The sequence below is a fragment of the Rhamphochromis sp. 'chilingali' genome (assembly GCF_963969265.1).
Source record: "Rhamphochromis sp. 'chilingali' genome assembly, chromosome: 1".
Classification (NCBI taxonomy): domain Eukaryota; kingdom Metazoa; phylum Chordata; class Actinopteri; order Cichliformes; family Cichlidae; genus Rhamphochromis; species Rhamphochromis sp. 'chilingali'.
The window spans coordinates 33,440,971-33,455,507 of NC_137929.1; the positions used below are offsets into that span (position 1 = coordinate 33,440,971).

The window sequence follows — 14,537 nt, forward strand, 5'->3', positions numbered from 1 at the left end:
GTTACCAAGTCTGCAGTGGATGTGTGTCTGTCTCGTTCAACGTGCAGAAAATGAGGCCATGCTCCTCGCGTGCGGTACATGCCAAAGGTCATTACGGTGTGTTCACACCGAATGCGATGGACGCGAATAAAACGCCCCAAACGCCCCTAATTTGACGCGTGTACATTCGCGTCTCAACGCGTGTCCAAGAAAAATCCATCGCGCGTCAAAATATGATATTTTGACGCGCGTGAACCGGAAATGTGGGAGGAATGTGGGAGGGAGTTGTGCCAGACCGGTATCTTTGCAAGATGGCAGCTATCGAGCTAGCGCTTGAAGAGAGAGTCTCCCTTCTCTATGTACTGTGGAGAGCAGAGCAGCAGCGTAAAAGACGTCCTCGCCGTACCTGGGTCCATCAGGTCCTCCAGAGGCATGAGCAGTTTGGTGAGTTTCACCACTTGCTCCAGGAGCTGCTGGATGACGGCCGATTCCAGCGCTATCACCGTCGGCCAGTTTGAGGACCTGCTTTCCCTCGTCGGTCCCAGCATCGCCCGCCTAGACACCAACTACAGACGCTCAATCCCACCTGCAGAGCGCCTGTCCGTCTGCCTGAGGTTAGTAAAACTATTTAATACGGTAGTCCTTTATTGATATCTGTGCTAATATGCTAATCCATCCAGTTATACACTGCTAACATGGATGTGCTATGCTAACAGTGAATGCTGTCGGTGTTTACTGAAAGCAAACTGTGGTACAGAGACGACTCTTTATAATATTTCTAGTGATACTCAGAAGGTCTCATCAAGCCCCGATTTAATTCGATTTATGCTGTTATCAGTGTTTGCATGATAGCATGGCTGTGGTGTCACATCAATGTATGCGCTCGGTGTTTGCTGATATCAAACTGTAGCATTAGGACCACTGAGTTAACCTTGTAGTGATACTCACTCCTTTTTATTTAGACCTGGTTTAATTCTGGGATAGTTGAATATTTGTATATAATCCCTGCAGCTGTCAGACTCTATAGCAGGGGTCACCAGCCTTTATTAAAACAGAGTTAGATAAAACTGAACAGTTTGGTTCATCTTTAGTTACATGGTTCTATCTTGATAAGCTGTCTTATCACAGATTAATTTTTCAAAAATATTAATGATTTAAGCAAGGAAAGGGCTACATGTCAACATACAACTCTTTATTTCTATTAATGTCTCACTTCATTCCTACCTGATTGACATGTTTAGGAATTATGAGTGATTGGCTCACTGTAGTTGTGAAAGTTGCTACCAATCAAATTATGATATATTAAAGTTAAAACAAAACAACTGTTTTAGATATTATCTAATATACATTTTGTAATTATCCTTATAATTACAAAATGTTTTATGTAAGATTCATGTTTTGTGATTTATATCTGACATCACAAAAGTATTTTGGAATTTGAATAATGTATTTTGTAACTGCAGTACACATAATACTGATTTTGAACAATTTTGTCCAGGTTCCTTGTCACCGGGGACTCCTTCAGGACCATCGCGTTCAGTTTCAGAGTCGGTGTGTCCACGGTGAGCCAGATCACCCCCCAGGCAGCGACGTCCATCTGGGACTGTCTAGTGGACGACTTCATGGCTGTGCCTTCACCTGGAGACTGGCGGTCCATCACAGAGGGATTCCAGGAGCGCTGGAACTTTCCTCTGTGCTGTGAAGCTCTGGATGGGAAGCACATCCAGACAAAGGCACCCCATATATCATATAGGAGACACACACATTGATATACACTAAATATTCATTTCATTTCTTTTTTGTGGTGCCCAAATTGATGCACCTGCTTGATTTTGTTTAAACAATTATTGCACACTTTCTGTAAATCCAGTAAACTTCTTTTCACTTCTCAAATATCACTGTGTGTGTCTCCTGTATGATATCTAACTGACATTTTTTATTGTAACAACCAACGATTTATACAGGAAAATAATGTCTATTAACAAGGTTGCCCAAACTTCTGCATCTCACTGTATCAGTATATTTTGTCATTAGTATAATATGAAATAAATTCTACATGTGTCAAGTTGTGTGCCAACATTTGCTGTGTAGTAGAACTGAGACATTAGTCATTATAAACATTTATTTGAAATAATATTAAAAGTCTCAAACAGAAACATTAAACATAAATATATAAAATATAAGAATTTACAGAGAGACAGGAATAAAAAGGACCAGCTGCTCTCCAGAGCAGGAACAAGGCTGAGGAGGAAATGCTCCATTGGAGACTGGTGTGGCCTCTTCAGGGACTCCAGGATGGCCAGCTCCACCGCCGATGGACCGTCCTGGGACCCGTCCCTCATCTGCCTCGGAGCCGTCCTCCTCTGTGGGCCTGTAAAACAGCACAAAACACAAAGAAATGAGAAGGCTGCTACTAGATTTTAATTTCAACATTGAGAAAAAAAAAAAAACAACAGGATATAATCAGATTGGTTGTAGATATTTAGTAAAGGTGATCACAAGGGAATCCCACCGACTAAAAAGGTATCAGTGCTTGCTGTACATATCTGTGGGTGCAGCAGCAGGAGCTCAGGGACTGGGGATGCTCTGCTGCAGAATCAGTTGGTTCTATCAATACAGTATTAAATGTTAACAGGTTGGATATAATAATCGTAGAGTAGACAGTGGTCCCTCATTTATTGCAGGGGTTCTCAGAATAACTAGCCCCTGGTCACAGTTCTCACAATTGATTCTCAAAGTGCAAACCTTTGTAGATTGCAAAACGTAAAAGTATTATTATGCCGCGGTTTGTCTTCATCTAAAGTTAAAGACAATGATAAGTATGAATACCAGTGTCTCAGTTATTATGAGTACTTTCTATGAGATATATTGAGTAGATTTAAATAATGCACCCTGTGTTTCAAATACAGAATTTTTTCTTTTAAATAAACTTGAACAAAAGAGCTCAGTTCAACTCAAAAACTGGTGTTGAAAATTTAAGCATTCTTTTCAGTATTTTCAACTCAAGATAACACTTTTGTGATTTTCAAAGATTTAATCAAGGTCATCTAACTTAGAATTATAATGATATTTACTAAGCCCCTGAATAATTTTTTAGGGTGTAACCAGGGTGTAGCCCATCTCTTGCCCTATGATAGCTGGGATAGTCTCCAGCTCTCCTGCCAACCCTCGTTTACACATGCCTGTAAATACATGTAAAGCTTTTAATTATGCATATAGACTACGTTGAAACCAGGTGGAATAGCTGCAGCAGTCAAGTCCTGCAAATTAGACCACAACATCATGTTTCTGATTCACACACACACACACACACACACACACACACACACACACACACACACACACACACACACACACACACACACACACACACACACACACTGTACATTATATTAGTATAGGCTGGGTTTTAGTCTTTGCAAAAAAGCTTAGAAAGGGTCAGTTAAGGTTTTGTCCATTATCACTGTTGCAGTGGTGCAGGTGGAGAACGGGAGGCTAAGAGGAGATAGAGATAAACACAACGTGTCTGACAGAAAGATGGAGGGAAGGGTTGGGGGAGGTATGGGGTTCCTGAGATGGATTGATATCACTCGTACGCTGCTCGCCCCAGCGTCCACGGGCATGACACAAAACAAAGTATAATGGGTTGGAGCAGACCATGTGTGACTGGGTAGAGAGAAGACAAGGGGAAGGGGCAATGGTGGATGGAGAAAATAGCTATAACTCAGGAGGAGATAAGAGGGCATGTGGGAAAAGACAAGGCAGACTCTTTGTATATTGTACTCTCTCTGATAGCATCAGTTGATTTTATTAGAAGACTTCTGCTAATATCTATTCTGTCACCTTAATTTACATTCCTCATCGCATTGGCAACATGGCAGCAGAGCTAATGAATTCAACTGCGAATGAAAGAGTGAGAGGCAGGGAGGAATGAGGGAGAGAGGGAGAGAGTCATTCTGTGAGAAGAGCATATCGCATACCGAAGCAACTCCTCCAGCCGCTGACTTGGAAATGAGTCACAGTACTCTGCTCGACTAATAAAATCTACAGTGTTATACTGTTTCTCCTTGTTTAACACCAAGGCAGAATGTGTTGGGTCATAGCAATGAGGTGGTAAAGATGTTTTGAATATACTTCACTTAGTGGAGCTCTCAGGGTTTGATTCCCTTAAGCACCAGCAGAGGGGGGTAATGATACATAAAAGAGGCTGGAAGGAGGGTGCTTTAGAGGCGTCTCATTCCAGGAAGACCTGATGGCAAAGCATTTTTGGAATTAAGCAAAAAATAAACATGTGCCCTTTGTGTTCTTCAAGCGCTTGCACTTTTGACTTTTACGGTTGCATTTAGGGTTTATTAGACTTGTTTGTTTTGCTTGTGTTAGCTGCTCCTTTGACTTTAAGCACCAGCAAGAGGGTTTATTAGTCACTAAGCAAGCAAGATACCAAGGGAAGGAGGAGATTTTTCCCAACTTAAAGCTTTTCAGAGGTGAGGTGGAGTTCAGATAATCCAGTGTAAAAAAAAAGAAAGAAAAAAGACACGCCTCTTCATACACGTTGTACAAGCAGACCCATATGCAGACTTTCCTTTCGGTATCTGTGCGGCATGTTTGTGTGTAAAGGTGTGTGTGCCGAGGGGGTTTCGTAGTGTATTTGCAAAGCGACTAGAGTGCATAACGCCAACAAGACACGAGACAGCTTCAAGCAAAGCAGTGCTGACATGCATGATTATGTGCTGCTTAACGCTGCATCCATAAACAAATCAACACTGAACTGGAGACATTTCAGCCCCAACATCTGTGCAACACTGCAGATATTTGCAAGTATTCTCCATGTAGTTTAAATGTTACCCCTGAAATATGCATACTCACACTGTATAGAATTGCCTCTTACTCCTCACTATGCTAATATTGGGTGTACTATGGCGTCTGGCAGTGGGAGACTCACGTCCCACAAATGCACGATTGGACTGGATGAGCTTTGTGTCATTTAAGCCTTTTTTGAGTGGAATTTTGCAGCAAGGAGAGTGATCGAATGGGCTGCTTAAGGACGTAAGGTAGCTCTGTGTATGCTGTGCACTAATGCATACATGCCAAAGTAACACGCAATCCATTCTTGGTCCTATGACCTCAAAATTGTGAATAACGCTGTAGCAGATCAAAACCTCTTTCCTTTTAATATTGGTCTGCAGTTTTATAATAATCTCTTTGTTCAATGACAGTACAAGTCGAGCATTTTCAAGATTTTTCTTTTTGTTCGCACTGACGGTACCTCTCAGTACCAAACACATTCATTCTTCCTGAACGCGTCACAATTTAACCATGTAATTTCCACAAAAGTCTCATTATTTTCTTTTTTACACTACAGTTTCCAGCAGACATTAGGGGCTATTTTCAGAAGCATATTAATACAGATTTGTTGCTAAAGAGTATTTATGGCAGTGAAACAATGTGGGTGGCAGTGACTCAAAACAATGCAAATTATCATGTCATGCTTTAGATGGTGCCTTTATAATACTATGTGTCCAAGTTTCTTTGGATTGTATCAGGTTCTAGATAGTTGAGTCAGTGTTTGAGTTTTGCATAAAGTTTTTCATGAAATGTAAAAAAATACTTAGCGTAAAAACTCTGCTTCTATTTGTAAAATCTCATTAAAAAGAAACTTTAAAAAATGATTGCTTCCTCTCTTCCACAAAAGCTGTTTGTGGGCAAGAAGGCAAACTTTATTCAAAATTGGAGACGGTAAACTTAACAATAGTCATCATTTTTTATTGTATTGTGATGAATAAAGTAAAACATACAATTATGATGTTTTTCTTTTGCCAGCCTTTGTATTCTTGGACTGTAGTTAAGGAACTACTCAGAAACTCATTGTTGCAATATAAATTGTAGCTTTTGGAGCTAACAACATACAATTTATCCACAATGACAATGATGCATGGGACATGAAAGGGACATTCACTTAGAACACACTTGTGAAATATCTGCTGTCTGCATGGCAGTATGAAAGGTACACAGAAAGGTACACAGTACAATACATAGAAGAGGCAGCCAGTCATATAGTAACAGCTTCAGCACTGCTGTTTGCTGCATGGGTGTAGTACAATGAATCAGGAATCAATTAGCTCTAATCAAGTATATGCCACACTGTCACTGCATGTAGTCGTACTTTTAATGTAATAAAGCAAAATATCAGAAACAAGCCCAGGCTATCCATCAAACCCTGCAGGCATATTATATAATAGCTGTTAATTGTTCCACTTTCTTCCTGTACCTCAGCCAAGTGGAAGAGAGAGAGAGTCACAAAGAGAAATCCGTAACTTGTTTGTCACTGTACTATTTTTGAACTAGTAAAACAAACACAGTGCTGACAACCGAACCCTGCATAAACAGCCAGCCTCCTGCAGAAAAGAAGAGAAAAGACAAATATTTCCTTTCTGAGATGGCATATTTCCATAAATAAAGCTATTGTAGCTCTGTGGCCTGGGCTGACTTCATTCTAATGCTTCATATCAAGTGGACAGTCTGGGTTGACTTTTGTAAATGTTGGGCAGATGAAATAAACATTCACATGACTACAATTTTGATAACACAACTTCTTGATTTAGCTGAAATAACTCTTTATAATCTTTAAATCCAAATTCCCTCAACATAGAAGCTGCAAAGTCTCATTTCAGCCAGTCCACCCAAAAGCCAAAAGAGGCAACCTGTAGGCCGAACGCCAGTTGGTTAAAATGTTGGTGTTCATCTTTAAAAAGGTACCAGAAAGAATAACCAATGTCAGCCATAGAGAGTTTGCTACAGCAAAGTTTCTTGTACACTATATAGAGAAAAGTACTGGACCATATCTCTTTTGATTCAGCTGTTTTCAGTCCTATTGGCACAGTGGTATAAAATCAAGCACCTAGCAATGCAATGCAGTCTGCCTTTACAAGCAGTTGTAAAAGAATAGCTAAAGTTGTGGTTGGTGGACCCTATTTTGTAAAACTACAAATCAATGTTTGCTGGTGGGGGGAGGGGGGACTTTAATTCCTTAGGGATGCTTCATTCTGTTACACCTGAAGAAGAAAACAGGAATTTAATTTAAAATTGAAATGAAGGATCTCGAGTTGACTCGAGCTATCTAAGCTATGTGAAAATGATAATAAAAGTTAAACAATAATTTAAATTTATGAAACAAAGTTCTTCTACATGAACCATACTGGAGCGAAATGATCTCCATCTGCAACAATAAATAAACTGGACTGTTTTTCAGATGACGGAAAATAAATGAAACCATTACTTTAAATAAAAATGTAACTAGGATCCATATGAATGTGTGAGATGAAAACAAAACAGGATATTACCTAGAACGAACATTCAATAAACAAGCTTCCATTTTAAGTGCAAATAACAAAAGCAAAACCGCAGGAAGACTAATTGTTATGTTGTATTTTGAAAGAAACCCCACGCTGATCACAGTCTTTATCATCGTCATCAAACCTCTGCTTCCTGGCTGCCTCCCTTCTCCAGCCCACAAGGGAATTCACATCATTACTAGATGTCTTACCTTTATCCTAAGCACATTTATTTTTTTTCTGTTTTTATGCAATCTACCTGTCACTGTAGCATGGGCTATTTTCCTGATGTCATCCCATCGTACCTGTCAGCAGACGTTATGCATTGCAGGAGACTGATGAGCCCACAAACATAAGTTCTTCTCTAACATGAAGAAGCTTAGCTGGCTACAAATTAAGAAAAGTAATTTTAATTCACCCCAAATATACTAAGGCTGACCTTGCAGTTTGCTGGGCCATCTAGTGGTTGTGCGGACTGTGTGCATCTGCACATTCCCCATATTGTTTTGCAGACATGTGATTAACCACAAGATGTTAGCTTGTCTGCCATTTTGGATGCGTGGCAGTATAAGAACAGGTGAATGGGACCACATGGGCCTAGAGAAACGTCAGTGACCACCCACCAAGATGCCGTTCCTGAGGTACGAATTTCAGACTGGCTGCTCGAGGTTGATGGCAGATTGCTTTGGCCACTAGCACGTTGTGTGCTTGTAGTTTGAAAGCAGCTCACTTACATGTCTACGCCATGCAGTTAGTCTCCGAGGTGTAGTGAAACTGTGAAAAGTGCGGCACAAATGGAAAAAGGTTTGCCTTCAATGCAAAATTTCCATCTTTTGAACCATGTGGTTGAAGCGCTAAGGCACAACTTTTACTCTGCAGGTGAACCTTCTCCATTTCTAGTTTGTGCCACACTTTTTCAAGTTCTTTAGTGGTTAGTATTGATTTGTATTTGCAGAGGAATGTGAAAACCTACAGGCAGACATGGCAATCTGCTAGCAACAAAAGTAATCACTGGTAACTTTTTGGTGTCCCAGCAACAAGGGCTTGTATCGTGTCTTGAACAGTGTGCAAATTGCGTCACGTGAGGAATGACAAAAGCAAGAAATAACTCAGTTTCACTGCTAACCAAAGCTCTGTCATCTTGCCTTGTGAATGACTGGTTGTTGTTGCACACACGATTATGCTAGCAAATGATACTGTCCAGGCTTCAGGCATCGCTCTCACATACTCTACGGGGCTTATAAACCATAGTTTCTCTAAATATTCATAACATAGGCAGAAAATACAAACTTCACCCAAAGCATGGAGACAACTTTAGAGCAAATACATTATATTGAACAAAAAAAAAAAGAGAAAAAGAAAAAAGAGATAACAAATCTTGCAAATCCTCTGGGAAATGAATCAGACCTGTGATGTATGTTACAGAGTTGATGATTCTGCGATTAGCGTAGCAGGCGCGTGTTACATGATAAAGATACTAGCAATGAGTTAATTAGGATTAGCATAGTACACCTTGATCATGTAGGAGTGTTGTTTTCATTTCTCCTGTATGGGGTGGGGGGAGAGAGCTGAGTACGCTGGTGTGTAGCCGTAGGATATGAGGTAATTAACTTATCTAACAGAGACATATTCTTGAGGTGCCTCTTCCAGAGAAAATTGGCTTAGACATTCTTTTCACGCCCCATATAGGCAACTGGAGCAGTTTGAAATAATACCACTGTAATGGGGACAATATAAGTGAATGACTAAAATAGACACTCATTAAGTAGTAATATCTCTGCAATGATATAATGCAATCAGAAGAAATCGGATGGGCCGTTGCCTGAAAATGCATTATAAAAGATGTGAAATATATTTGGATCAATTAAGCCATTTTTTAAGTAAAGAATTGAGCAGAAGCAAAAAAAAGAAAGAAAGAAAGAAAAAAAATGATCAAATAGTGTTGACAGCAAAAGGCATTTAAGTTAATTTGCTTGCTATGCTACACTGGTTGCAGTTCTGCATCAAATTCACGTCAGTGCTCTCCACAACTACTGTGGGAGGTTGTGGAGGCTGTGTGAGGGGGGGGGGGGGGGGGGGGAGGTACCGGAGTATGATGAATGTATTGGCACAGCCGACTCTGTGTTGCTCTTGTTCTCTCCAGTCATTTGGAACATCAAGCGCTCGCCGGTGTTCCCTGTGACTTTGCTCCAGTGGATGTAGGTGTATGCCGCCGGCAAGTTGCAGCCACCTAAGGAATTCCCAACAGAAGGGCCAGACTATGGTGGCTCAGATTCCCCTTAGATTTGTCTTTTCTCTGTTTCTTTTGAGTCTTGATGAAAACTACCACATAAAGATTTGTTAAGCACCAAAGCCTCCCAAAAATATGTCAGGTATTTCTGTTCGGTCTCCTGAATGCCCCAGAAAATCTCACAGACATAAGACCGGCAACAGAATTTTGTTTTCTCTAAGCATCCTTGAACAAGATAGCAAACTTGCATTCCCGGGCCATCAGCTAAACTCACAACAACCAGCAACTACACTAAGTGCGATTTTTGCAGCTCTTTGCTTAGATGACTCACTTGATATATTTTATGAACACTCCATTTTAAGAGGAAAATATTTTTGCTACCTTTATCTGATATCTGTTGTTACTTGTTTTGTTGTACATTAAAGCTACAGTCCGGGTTTTTTCTTTTGAGTTAATTAAAAAGAATTGAGTCTTGTAAATATGTAGTGATTAGTGTATAAATACAGTATATCTTTAAGCAAAATAATATACTCTCATAAATTTGGAATCAGTGCATTAAAAACATATAGGAACAGGTGCTGTTTTGCAGAAGCTGCCAGGTTGCACTGCTATCTTGAATATAGTGGCTGAGATCGACATTACTGGTCTGCTTAATCATGTTCTATGTATGCGGCTGGAGATATATATATAATAGACCAAAGGTGGAGGAGACTCGTAACTGTTGGTTTCCATGGATTTTAATTACATTTTTAATTGGTGTCTGCACCTTCAGACTCAAGATGTGATGGATCTTGCCTATGTTTTATTATCTGAGAAGGCATCCCCATCACCCAAGAAGCAAAAGCATGAAGGGAAGAGACAAAATTGCACCAGTTTGGGAAAAATGTTATCCTATTCTTCCTTACCTCAATCCTCATCTCTTCAACTAAAGTCAGTGTTCTAACACACAATAATGTGCATAAATCTGTATTTATTCCCGATGTTGTTGCAACTACTTATTGTCAGCAGACTAGACATGTGACCCTGCCATTTCATGAAAGCTAACAAAAGTCGGGTAAACAACAAAAACAACTGGCTATAAGCTAATGTTATGCCAGCTAATGTTAGTCTTGAGTGTCCTAACTATCACTCTTTCCTTCTGATAAACAGTTTGATTACATTCTTGAATCATATGAAAGTTTTTTCAGTAAGTGTCAGAATCCAGCATCAAAGTATGTTTACTGACATCAGCTAACAGTAGCTAACAGAGGCTAATAGCAGCTAACAGAAGCTAATAGCAGCTAACAGAGGCTAATAGCAGCTAACAGTGACAAAAACAGCAGCACTTTCCAACTGAAAAGTTTAGGATTTCCTGAACTCAGTATCACTAGACAGACATTTCCCAGCCTCCTCCAGACTAAGCAAACGTGGACACCCTGTGAACTGAAAGCCTAAACAGATAAATCAAGAAAACTCAGGGAAATGACACACTATGATTACCTATGATCTAAGTATGAATGTGGCCATGACCCATCTGCAGGACACGACAGTAACATATATACATAATGTCATTAAACAGACACAGAAACAGAAATGAACACTGGTGATCACCAATGAGAATACACAACAGAACACAAGACACTTTGATAAAGACCAAAGGGAAGACAGAAATACACAGTGATGATTAGGTCAAAGAGTTGAGGAAGGAGAGACTAATGAATCAGGACAATCGAGGGGGTGGACAGGAAGCAAAACTAAACCGGACATGAAAGAAAACAAATGTTAAAGGTGAAACAAGGAAAAAAGCCAAAGGAAACACATTGAACATGAAGACTCAAACTAAATGTGAACACGGCAAAAAAGGAATGCAGAAAGGCAAGATAGGATCAGAGAGGGAAGCGCTGAGGAAATAAAACTACTATCAAAAATCAAATCAAGAAATCAGACATGAGCCAAAACACAGGTTTGCAGAACTGAAACTCATCGGTAGAATAACCATAAAGTAAGACCATGAATCAAAGACTCAGAGATGTCACAGGAAATAAAGCTTGCAGTCTGATAGAATAAAAGAAATCAAATGAACACAGACATCCGAACTTCAAACAGTGGAATAACAACCAAACAGAATGACACCTTTTAAAATGAATGAACTGTCATTCACAAAGGGTGCCCACGCCCCAGGAACCTTGATATGTCCAACTTAAAAAGTAAAATGCACATGCAGGTTACAGGTTTGGCATCAATCATGTAAAGAACAAATACACTGTTTTTTCAGTATGTAGAGCACAGGCTTCCAAACATCTTGCAAGAAAAATGTAAGCTTAAGCTTGTTTTTAACCATCTTAGAACGCTTATGCATTACCCTTTTCTGCTAAAACAGTCAAACGTATTTCAGCTGCTTTCCTGTCTGGTAATCATCTTTAGGTTTCAACACACTTCTTTTTAAGTCAGGTATTTCTTGTGAGACTACAGTTTGATTTAATTGTTGGTTTTTGTTAACTACAGCAACAACTAAATCAAACCGTTGGGTGTTATTTCAATTTCTGAGATAAAAATACCCTCCAGTCACACAGTCAATCTGCAGGCAAAATTAGAAATGAGTAAATTAAAGGGACAGCTCAAATTGAGCGGCTTGAATACTAAAGTCAGTTGGAGAAGCAAGACTGAGATGTTTTGGACATGTGCAGAGGAGGGAGAGTGGATATATTGGACAACGGATGTTGAAGGTGGAGCTGCCAGGTTGGAGGAAAAGAGGAAGGAGGTTCATGGATGTAGTGACCAGAGATGGGCAGTAACGCGTTACATGTAACATAACATAATTAAAATTTTGCTTGATGCATAAAGTTAAAAGGTTAAAACTAATAAAACAAATTTAAAAAAGAGACTTTGCATGTTCTCCCCGTGTTTGCGTGGGTTCCCTCCGGGTACTCCGGCTTCCTCCCACCGTCCAAAGACATGCAGCTTGTGGGGGTAGGTTAATTGGATAATACAAATTGTCACTAGGTGTGAATGTCCGAATGAGTGTGAGAGCGAATGGTTGTTTGTCCCTGTGTGTTGGCCCTGCGACAGACTGGCGACCTGTCCAGGGTGTACCCCGCCTCTCGCCCTATGACAGCTGGGATAGGCTCCAGCGCCCCCCGCGACCCTGAAAAGGATAAGCGGAAGCGAATGGATGGATGGATGGACTTTCTATTTGATTACATTTTGTATGATGGATTATGCAGAAAAAGTAGAATTGGGCTGAAAGATCTATCGCTTTATCACCTATTCAGGTTGTAAATTGTGTTTTTAAAAAGTAACTAAGTAATTAATTACTTTTGAAAATAAGTAATCAGTAAAGTAACGGGATTACTTTTTTGGGGAGGTAATCGGTAATTAGTTACTGATTACTTTTTTCAAGTAACTTGACCAACACTGGTAGTGACAGAGGAGGATGATAGCATGAGGCTGAGCTGCTGACTGACTACCACAGTTAACTGCTGCTTAGATGATAAAGGAATAACTCAAAGTTGGGGAAATACTAGCCTGATATGAGAAAGTATTGCAATCTCACTCACATCCTTCTTTGGTCTGATATTACTCCTACTCTGATTACCACGAGGGATGGGATATCATTTTTCCTAACCGATTGCTAGCGACCAGTCTAATGCGTGACTGATTTAACGTCACTTGAAATCAGAACTGATGTGTACCGACGCCAGCCACTTTTTTGAAAACACAATTCATCATGTTTATTCAGTAGCTATGCCTCAGGTGCGCTGAAAACTTGCAAATGCTGGCCATTTTAAATATCCTTGTAACTACTTTCAGCTTGACAATGGCCGTTGTTGCAGATTGGCTGATCGTTACTCCTCCCACAGCTCTCAGTGGACATTTGATGTATTTTTCTTGATGCCAGACAAAGGAGTCCTTGATAGAATGGATGAATCCAGGTAAAGGGAAATTCACTAGACTTGGTGTGTCTCACTGATCAAATCTGAATAAATTATTCCGTAAACACGTAAAATATAAATGCATTATCAAGGGGCTCAGAGGGTCCAGTGAATAATCTTTTATACTACACTGTTAAAGCAGTAACACAGCTGGTAATTTAGGAGTGAATGATCACAAAGAGCTCAGGTATACTGCAGTGCTGAGGGCGTCCTATCTGCCTAATGTGAGATGTTTTGTTGTCCCAGTTCTCTCATTTGCGTCTCTTTTCAGTGATGAAGTTGCAGAACTGAAGTATCCCGAGGCAAAACGAAGGCACAAGATTGAAGAGACGCTTCCCCTTTGTTGTAATTAACTGTCACTATGTCGTCCTCACATCTTAGGAAATATTAGGAGCCTTAAAAGCCCTCCTGCCAGGTGTAACGGCTTGGACTTGAGGTAACCGGGGGAAAAAAAAAAAAGAAAGGAAGACAGGGTTGAGAGCCACAGCTGTGCTGCAGAGTACGTGCTCACCTGTACCCAGCTGTCATCTATAATCAGACTCCACTGTGTTCTTATAATGGACCTGATATACCGGTGCTCTTACTGTGTTTGGCAGCTTGTCTCGTGTTTCAGACAGGCAGTGTAGGAGGCGGATGGACACCCATGCTGCTTTGCAATCTGAGCAGGATTTCCATCTGACCACACATGTTAACCCTGGTTTACTTGACATCTTCTTGGTCATGTTCAAATTTTCAAGACACGTCACACGACTGAGCCACTGTTGCCTTGCTTTTGAAGAGAAGTGAAGAAGAATAATCCACATTGCTTCAGTAAAATAAGGACAAAACTGGCGAATGCAATTGGTTTCCAATCAGATTCAGTTGTGATTAAATGTGGTTATTTTAGACTTTTTCCCATGTTGATTTGTTGCATCTTTTTTCATAGTAATAAAGGTAGTATAGTATAGTCTTTGTCTTTGCACACATGCAGATACTAAAAGTCCTAAAAGTCTTGGGTAGCATGATTGCTATAGCATGAAAGGTAAAGGTTGAGCAGACTAAGCTTACTTGGAGCATGCTTTTACTTTGAAATTTGGCAAAAACCAA

The 14,537-nt window shown here is 40.1% G+C and overlaps 1 protein-coding gene across 1 annotated transcript; it reads left to right on the forward strand.

The window, feature by feature from the left end:
- Positions 1-456: 456 nt before the first annotated feature.
- On the forward strand, positions 457-1,890 carry LOC308399741 (uncharacterized protein; the record flags this gene model as incomplete). Its single annotated transcript, XM_080887174.1, has 2 exons — positions 457-593; positions 1,478-1,890. 2 exons carry the CDS (start codon positions 457-459, stop codon positions 1,746-1,748), a joined length of 408 nt encoding a protein of 135 aa, XP_080743300.1. The 3' UTR covers positions 1,749-1,890.
- Positions 1,891-14,537: the final 12,647 nt, after the last annotated feature.